The sequence below is a fragment of the Photinus pyralis genome, unplaced genomic scaffold (genome assembly GCF_008802855.1).
Source record: "Photinus pyralis isolate 1611_PpyrPB1 unplaced genomic scaffold, Ppyr1.3 Ppyr1.4_LG3a, whole genome shotgun sequence".
NCBI classification, from domain to species: Eukaryota; Metazoa; Arthropoda; class Insecta; order Coleoptera; family Lampyridae; genus Photinus; species Photinus pyralis.
The window spans coordinates 13,002,262-13,011,854 of NW_022170509.1; the positions used below are offsets into that span (position 1 = coordinate 13,002,262).

The window sequence follows — 9,593 nt, forward strand, 5'->3', positions numbered from 1 at the left end:
TCCCAAACCCGTGTTGATCAAGGAGGCGGCAATGACGAAGGAAATCACCACGGTTACCGACAAGGAGGTCAAGGCAACGGGAAACTCGCTACCGAATCACCGAGCTCCTAGACCAAAATACCGGCTAGGGTGGTGAAAGCGGTGACAGCTTATATATGGACTAACATCGCCAGCGAAATGATGAGAACGGGTGTCTACCCGGATAGGTAGAAAAAGGGCCGACTAGCGTTGATGATTCCTAAGGGTCTTGGACTATACAGGTATAAAGTTCTAAAAATGATAGGTGAAGGCAAAAATTTAAGACGTGGTATGTGATAAGCTGTCCCCCAAACAAGTCGGATTCAGGAGAGGGAAATCCGCGAGTCATGCCTTAAGATTAATCGTCGATAGGATAGGATGTACATACTTACGATGTAGTAGTGAAGATACCAACTGCGAATGGAGTAGAACTTATGACGACCCCGAGTAAAAGCGACCGCGAAAAGGACGAGGCGACCCGCAAGCTGCTGAGGACGAGTGGAAACTGGAAAACTAAACTCACCCTGATGACTGGGAAGATAACCGCGACTACCTTGGCAGTGATGGGGCAGAGGATACCTCTAGAACTGAAGATTAAGGTCCTTGGGGTATGGTTTGACATAAATCCGTCCACACTCCATGTCCCAATGTTGGGGGTATGATGGCCGATATCTATCATGACATATGTTGAAGAGATTTGGTACCTGGCCCTGAAACGGAACGCGGCCATGAAGCGAGTTAACAACAAACAACGTACTGAGACTATTCTCAATAAGAAGTACTTAGTGTATCTATCGGATAGTACAGGGAGTACACATCATGGTGGTAATTGGAGTCCCTCCACCACAGCAGTGGGAAAACGTTCGGGAGTCTTGGGCAAAGACACTAATCCCCGCTGTGAATGGTTTGGTGACATGTGCACGCTATGAGGCGAAGTATGCGGTGGTTTGGTTTGAGGCGTTCCGTGTGAATGTTGCTGGTGTCTTCGGAATTAAGATTTACGACCCGGAAGGTCAGCCAGACTCATTTAAACGGACTTTAACGAAAAGTCTGCATTACTGGAGCAATGAGCACTACACCCACAGCTGGCATGGAGGTCTTGCTGGGTTTCTTCCCTCTTCACTTAGTGATGAAGAGGGAAGCAGTGAGGAGAGATGGCTCCAAGTCGAAGGAAGGGGTGGGAATAGGCACTGAATTACGCTCAATCCTCTTAGGAACCACTTCTAAGTATTTCCAGGGTGCGCAGATGCCACTGATGGGGTGCGCGCATTTAGATCTACTCGGACAGTCAGGCAGCTCTCCTCAACCTCAAAACTGCTCATGGAATGCCACACAAAACTTGAAGAAATAGCCAGACGTCATTGTGTTACAGTGTGGGTGCCAAGCCATAAGAGGATAACCTGTAAGGTGGCTGATCGCCTCACTAAGGTCAGCACCAAAAATCCCCAAATTAGACTACAACCCTACTGTACGTGGGGCACCAGCAAGTGTAACTGGAGAAGTGGTAAGAAACCAGTTCAGAAAAGAGTGGAAATGTCTATGGGAGTCTGCCCCTGGATAAGAAACTAATCAGTCTGGTCACTGGACAGACAATCTGCTGCTCACAAAATCTGGGTGAGGCTGTAATAGCACTTCAGCAAACCAGCTGGAGAGCATTCTCAGATTTTTTAACAAACTGCCTCTCTCGAAGTAACACAGATCCAAAGGGGAAAAAATGTAACATTTTTAATCCAAAATGTTCAAGGCTTCTATTACCATTCATGACCGGAAGGGAGCATAGATATTTTGATTACCTTGACCAAATCAGTGTTGAGCTCTTTATCAAACCCTGTAAATTTTAAGACAAAAGCACATCGTAGTAAAGATCTTTTATAAAACTTTTGTGTATACACAGTCTTATACTGTGCGTGGGGCCATAAATGATTACGTGAACTTCTTTAGGCATGTTCATATATTTGGCAACGAAAGAACACTTTATAAAAGTATAAATAAGGTACAAAGTGTATTTGTATTTAGTTTTACTTGTGATCTAAACGTGACGATTCTTTAAGCAAACGCTGTAACATCTGCTGACTTCCTGCCAATGAAAATGGATTCAATTCATTTACAAAATATCCTACGTCTATTTTTATTTGTTCTCGAATTTTTGCCTCATCAGATGTGGCATCTCCACTTGTTTGACCGGCTGATTCATCTACAAAGTTAAGAGATCGATTTTTCAAGCGACGAAGAGATTCCTCAGTTTTACACACCGAATGTAATACTTCTTGGACTAAAGACAAATACCTTAAAAATGTGACATAGTGAAGGAGCATAATGTCAATCATACTCACTGAGCGGCGAGTTCACCTATAATTCCATCGAGTACATTTACAATACCTTCTTCCATAAGGGTGCGGAAGTTATCATGAAGTTTTATTATTGGTGATACTGTAACCAGCACATAATTACTAGGTTTCTGAGGCACATTCCGATTTGTCCTTCGATAGAGGCGTGGTATGGATGTCACCTGCTGAAGATGTACAGCACCTTGTTGTACTTTGAAGTGTATTAAGTGCTTTTGTAATTTCAAGCACAACTTATTTAACATTGTTACATGTATATTTAGTATCTTAGACAGATAGGGACGCACGTCAGGCGTAACTAAATTAAATATTGTACTGTCGTAATCTGTAATGTTTGTCGGTGGGCTCAGCAAGGTTACCAGTTTCTTTATATCCATCAGTGCATATACTATAAATTTTTCCAATTCCTCTGTGTTGGAGCTTGCCGCCCCTCTCCATTTCTAAACAAGAAAATAATTTCACAAAAAAGTTACAAAATGTTCTAAAAACCTAAGCTATTGTGCAACTACAGAAAGAACTTACGTTTAAAAATCCGTTAAACCATGTCATATATCGAGACACCAATAACATCATTAGTTTAAAAAACTGATCGACCAGATGGGTTAAATAGACAGATTCGTTGAAACACTGCTGTATACCAATCCAAAGGGCTTCTGTCAATTTCAACTTGAAAGACTCGTGTCCACTTGCCAACTGTTTCCATTCTGCCGCACTAAAAGTCGTGGGCTCAATCAACATTTCCGTTTCAAACTTAATAGAAATCTGTTGCAGGACAATCTCAAAATATACGGGCAAGTTAAAACGTTTCATATGGTCGTGCAGTGACTGGTTTGTTGTAATATCTCCAGACATACGCAATATCTGGTGCAAAAAGTTCCAAGTGTCTTTGTAACGCCTTTGAAATAATTCGGGATTACCGGGTGCGGTAATGTTGGGTAGGTTATTACGTATTTGCTCGTCGACTTCCACCCAATAACTGTCCAAAATGAACTTGAACCCTCGTAGGTCTGCATTTCTGGAAATAAAATATGGATTACACATTGTGCTTCGTCACCCTCATGCTGGTAGAACAAACGTTGAAAAAATTATTAATTATTAAGTATGTACATTTGAATAAAACTTGTAATGGAAAATAAAAAACTTTTCAATATTCACCAAAGGACACATTTAGGGTCAGTTTTTGGTCAAAGTTTTGAGTTTTTGTTAGAGTTTGGGACAGTTCCTCGAGAGATTTAAAGTTCTCTGATCACGTTTTGGTGAGGAACTTATAACAAGAAAATCTGTGGGCTGCGTAAAATGCCCTTTTGTAGGAAATGGACGAAATTCTATGGGGAAGTAATGTTACTCATTTCACGTTAATTCAGAGAAATTTTGTCTAAATTTGTGGCAATGCTTGAAATGTTGGGAAAATTAAGGGAAATGATTTTTACGCAATGAATCTTTGCCCCCTAAAATAAGCCGTAACCAACCCGGAGGGGTTGATCATGATGGAAATTCTTGCCCCCCTGTAGGAAGTTTCGAGGAAATAGCTGGGAAATGATGAAATTGGAGGAAATATTAGTACATTTTTGAGAAATAGGAGGAAATTTCAAAGGAATGAAGAAATTCTAGGGAAAATATTTTGAGGAAGTAAAGGAAAATCTGAGGAAATTTAGAGGAAATTCTGAGGAAGATTTTAAGGAAGTAAGAGGTTTCTACATATATGATTATAGGGAAGTAACTTTACTCATTTGGGGAAATTTAAGGCAATACTAGAAATGTTGAGGAAATGAAGGGAAATGGTGGGAATTTTTAGGCAATGAAGGAAATTTTCGTCTCCTAAAATAAGTCGTGAACAACCCCTCGACTATAATAATCAATGATGAATTTCTTTTGAAAACATTATGTAGTTCTGAAAACAACCGAGTGTGATGTTTGTTATGATCATTAATTATTGTTCTTCATCGGGGCCGGCTCAAGACAAAAGTTATATACAATGGCGTAAGGAAGCACTAAAATTTGCGCCCCTGGTCACCGCGCCAAAGCCTAAATAATGGGAACTTTTGGCAAGCTGCAAGCAGGTTTTAAAAAATATAGAGGTTGATACATATTGTAACGTAAATTTAAATATGTGATTTATTTATTTACAATTAATTAACAATACATTTATAACAATGTTGAAACGAATTGATTTATAACATCCAAATATTATTTATCACTCACATTAACACAGTTTATAACAGTGGGAACTATTTATTACTTCGGTGTTGAAATTGGAACTTTCCTGAAAGGCAATTTGCTTATATAGCCAACTCGAGTATTCTCGAGTGCTCCTGAATGGTCTTGAACAATCTAGAACAAAACACATCACATTTCCCGGAAAGATTGCATCACGTCCGCCTTTGTTCTTTATCGCCGATTACAAATCTTTCATGGCGCCTTGAGATCTATCGGGATTTCTTGAATATTTGCTGCATAATTTCTTACTATATTAGGAATTTTTTCAATTTATGTTATATTGTTTTCGTTTGATCTTAAAAATAGAAAACGCCGTCTGTATTTTACATCCGTGATTCAGCAGTCATTAAATTTGAGTAATTTTGCGCCCCTTCTTGTCTGCGTCGTAAGCGGGCGGTTACACTTCTTACGCCTAACGCCGACCCTGTTCTTCATTCAACCATCCTTCAATAAATTTTAAAATAATAGCGTTTATTTTCAAAACTCGATAACCCGGAAACGATTTAATTCAGGTACATTATGCTTCCTGCAAATTTTGCTTAAAATTGAGAGAAGAATTGAAATATCAAATAATACACAGGGTGTTCCATTTAAAAAAATGCAATTTTGGTGTGCTACGCCTTTATGACCAACCCTGTATAATTTAAATTATTACTGCCTAGTACACAATGAAGAACCCTAAAACTATTGTATAAAGTTGTATTCCATACCTTGTACATTTTCTCCGATAATTGACCGTTTCCAAACCTATCAGCGTTAAGTTTCAAAACTCGATAACCGGGAATCAATTGTATTTGAATGCATTACTCTCTTACCAATGATACTTAAAATTAAGAGAATTTAAATATCGAATAATACACAGAGTGTCCCATTAAAACAAATGCAATTTTGGTGTGCCACACTTTATGAGCAACCCTGCATAATTAACTTTATTACAGGCAACTAGACATTAAAGAACCCCAAAACTTTTAGCTTTTTTCAATACCTTCTATATTTTCCCTGATAATCGCCCGTTTCCAGACTTATCACCCAGTATAATAACAAAAGAGCATTATTGTCGAGATACTTGCAGGAAATAATGGCGTTTTTTATGTAATAAAAATGACATTAAACAAACTTAATATTCATTCTGTAAATCCACCTTGCAAAACACATCATCTATTCTAGTGTAACACAAAATGGACATTTATTATTAAACGTTTGTAACATCAATCACTTTCAAAATCCAGGACAGCTGCTCCCTCCTTTCAGATTGCAGCGTCCAGAACTATGAAATCTTGACTACGGTACTAAGGGTCCCTGGTTCGAATCCAGGTTCGGGCATGGGTATTTGTACATGTATAGTTGGTTGGGTTCGTAGAGCAGCCTTGGCCTACTCAAAAATACAGGCAAAAATAAATAAATAAAATAGGTAAGGATTATCCAATGTCAATTAAAAAAAAAACCTACCAAATGTGATGTCAAGACTTCTGGAAATATGTTTTGGGAAATGGATACACCCTCCATCAACACTTAATTACCTACCCTTACTGTTCTACTCAACCTTGAGGTAGCAAATTGCTCAACGCTTACAGAACCAGATGTAATGCAATGGGGCACTTAATCTCAACATTTGTTCTGCTAGCATTAGAAACGTCATTAGGTACCTTTGCAATACACCCAATAATACGCCGAATTCCTCATTCAAAAACTTAACCGCCTGCTTGTAAAGCTCATTCACATCTTGGCCATGACGATCCAAGTTTTTTTGCGTGAATATTGAACGTAAGCCTGGCGCGGCCACATGTTTACGTACGCATTCGTTCGCAGCATCTTGTTTAACCAAATTCACGTACATTCTCAAACAACGCACTATCAGAACCTCATCTTGTCCCTTTAAAGCAGTTAGAAATACCCCGTTGACCAACTGCACAAGTCTGACAACCAAATTTTCGCCACTATTTCCAAGCACCACGGCATCAAGCTGTAGTTCTTTCAAATGCAGGTGTTGAAAAGAGTATTCGTTAATAGCTCTTTCTAAAGTGGTCACATCAGGGTCCCTTTCCCATGATAATATTACTTGATCGATATAGGCAGATGACGATGAAATTGCGATTTTTAAATTTAACACATTCTTTTCATAAGCCAAGGATTCAACTTTGTTTAAGTGGTCTTTAAAATTCATCTTGGCACTGGTAATAGCATGATGTAAGCTCTACAATTAGAAATGATGGTAGATACCAGTTAAAAACTAGGGAGCACTTACCCGAATTTCTTCACATAATTGTGACACTGGGGAGGAAAGTTCGTCTATTGTCACCGACAAATGAGTCAGATTTTCCGCCAAGTTTATAATCCCTTCTGTTTCAGTCTTTAAAATATCTACCATCATGGAATATAGTTTTGAACCGTATTCCTTCAATTCCTTTCGGACAGAGAGTAAATCCGCTTTTTGTGTGCATTGCGACAGGAACTCGTCTGTGTTAAATGTCGGCTAAAAGGACCATATTTAATTAAAAAATGGTTAATATATCTATGTGAATACCTTAAAGAAAAAGTCTGTAAAGAATGCCTCTCTACTTTTTAAATCCATTTTGATTATTGAAACGTATCCAAAGTTGCCAATCGAAATCAAAATATAACCTATTTATCAGTGGCGCAACAAGAAATGCGAATCGGGGGGCTATGTGAAGGTGGCGACTGAAACTGCACACACATTCTATATATACATGTAGGTATTCCATTGATCATCAATTAAATTCGAATACGACTGTACACCACTTAAGGGAATGTTTTTACAAGTAGCGAAGGAGAAGGAGGGGGTAGTAAATATACACGATATACAAAATGATTAATATGTCAGGACATTTATCCATTATTCCACTCCAAGTTCTTATTTCTGTGACCGTCGCTCCTACGCCTTCTTTGGTAAGAAACGATCTGCGCCATATTTTTTGTATCACTATACCAATCTTGAACAAAAGCTGCTGGAATTGTTGTCTTTTATGACTTTTTACCCCGGACCAAAATGTAAATGGAAGTTTTGAAGAAAAATCATACAGACGAACCAGCCCCTACAAACGGTACCTACGTGTGCCGCCACTGCTTTGACTGTGATAGAGACGGCCAACTTCGTAGCAAAGGTAACTATTTGCGCTTAACTTCAAGCAAAACTATTTGTGTTTGTGTTACTTTTAAATTTCCAAACAAATCTTTATTTCTCTTTATTAATATTTTGATTTTCTCAAATAATACACGTTAAAATGATTTACGTTCGGTGGCGTCTGAAAAAGTGAGAGCTTATTAAAAATTGCGAGTTCCTAACCTAAATTCCGTTTAAGATTCAAACTAATCTGAAGACATCATAACATGCAACAATATTTATCCTGTAAATATTATTGACACAACAATAACTTTGATGACTTGTTTGTTCTCCCCCATTATGGAAGAAGCAAACGAAATTAGTGGATTAGAAGGCTCGAGTGTATATGAAGAACCAAGTCGTAGTTGTCGAAATAAAAAGAAGCTCAAGGAACCATCGTGCTGCCCGGTCTGTAGTGTAACATTACGAACCGCCGAATTTGATACACACGTTGTGTCCGAAATTGATAAGTTGGGCAAAATTTCGTCTAGTAAACACAAACCAAATGGAAAAAATACTCCCTCTGCGTCGTCCATGAACGGTTCAACGAAAAATAGTAATAAACATTGGGAAACATATCAAAAGGTGAAATCCAATAGGCAAAGTAGACAAAGAGTGAAATCTCGAAAACGACGGCTGGAAGAGATCATCTGTCCTGTCTGCAACTTAGAAACGAACGAAGATATTAATTTACATGTGGAGATGTGTTTGCGCAGATCTGAAAATAATACAGTAGACAGCGACGAAAATATAGACGTTGAGGGGGGTTTTGATGAATACGAGTGGGCCGGTCAGTCTCGTGTGCGAGCAACTTCTCTTTTTCAAGGAGGAGTATCTAGTTTGGGTGTTCCTATAGCTTCTACAGATGAGGATGAGGATTTGGTAGTAGACGGTGATGATGCTCAAGTTTATGGTGCCGCACAGTATTCGGAACGAGACGTTATTATACCAGGAGATGATAAGGAACAGGAAGCTCTGCGAAAGGCAATTCTCGGATCTGAAAGCGTTAAGCCGTGTAAGGAAGCATCACCTAAAGCCGAAACTGTTAGTGTTGGAGGGGATCCAATAATTGAGGCATTAAAAAATCAGATTCGAGAGTTACAGCATCGTGAGCAAATGTGGGACGATACCTATAAGTGCTTAATATGTATGGAACGATATAAAACGCCAGTAATTTCGGTATGTTGTTGGCATGTTCATTGCGAACAATGTTGGCTTCAAACACTGGGTGCTAAAAAGTTATGCCCTCAGTGTAATATGATTACTTCTCCTGCCGATTTACGTCGTATTTATATGTAGAAGTCTGATTCTTGTGACGCTACTACTGTGATATTAAAAATGGAATCTTCCTTTGATTAAAAGTTAATGTAACTATTAGAATATTTATGTTTTCGTCAGTATTTTGTTATATTAAGTAGCTTCACTACATGTACTGTTTTTGTCGTTACATTACCGCTATCAATTGTCCCAGTGTGAAAGTTTTGCACTAAGCCGTTGTTTATAAATTAATGCATATAGCAAATACTTGCTTTATGTATCTATCATTGTGTACAATAAATGTATATCCTTGTATAAAGATAACTTATTAAATTAATATTTTGTATGTAGAGACTTTTGTATTGAACCATATACATCCAAACAGAGCTGGGCAGTATTCGATTTTGTAAATACTTTTTAGTATTCAAATCCTTGAAAGTATTCAAATACTTTGTAATTAAATACTTTTATGGAAGCAGTATTTGTATTTTTAACTCAAATACTTTCACAAATATTTAGTATTCGAATACTTCGCATAGTATTTGAATACTTAACCTTCCTTTTTTACCAAAAATCGACTACATCAAAATTTCTCGGGAAAACGCTTTTTCTTATTAATTTTGGTGCGTAGAATC

The 9,593-nt window shown here is 38.1% G+C and overlaps 2 protein-coding genes across 2 annotated transcripts; one reads left to right on the plus strand and one right to left on the minus strand.

Moving 5' to 3' along the window:
- Window positions 1-1,951: 1,951 nt before the first annotated feature.
- LOC116165845 (conserved oligomeric Golgi complex subunit 2) lies at window positions 1,952-7,215 on the minus strand. The gene is made up of 6 exons (XM_031480539.1): window positions 7,105-7,215; window positions 6,826-7,053; window positions 6,227-6,774; window positions 2,886-3,378; window positions 2,352-2,803; window positions 1,952-2,304 (listed from the first exon to the last, which is right to left on the minus strand). The coding sequence occupies exons 1-6, from the start codon at window positions 7,150-7,152 to the stop codon at window positions 2,037-2,039; spliced, it is 2,037 nt and encodes a 678-aa protein (XP_031336399.1). The 5' UTR covers window positions 7,153-7,215; the 3' UTR covers window positions 1,952-2,036.
- A 497-nt stretch (window positions 7,216-7,712) lies between these two features.
- Window positions 7,713-9,304, plus strand: LOC116166114 (E3 ubiquitin-protein ligase RNF220-like). The gene is made up of 2 exons (XM_031480955.1): window positions 7,713-7,851; window positions 7,901-9,304. Exon 2 carries the CDS (start codon window positions 7,978-7,980, stop codon window positions 8,998-9,000), a length of 1,023 nt encoding a protein of 340 aa, XP_031336815.1. The 5' UTR covers window positions 7,713-7,851; window positions 7,901-7,977; the 3' UTR covers window positions 9,001-9,304.
- The last annotated feature ends 289 nt before the right edge of the window (window positions 9,305-9,593 follow it).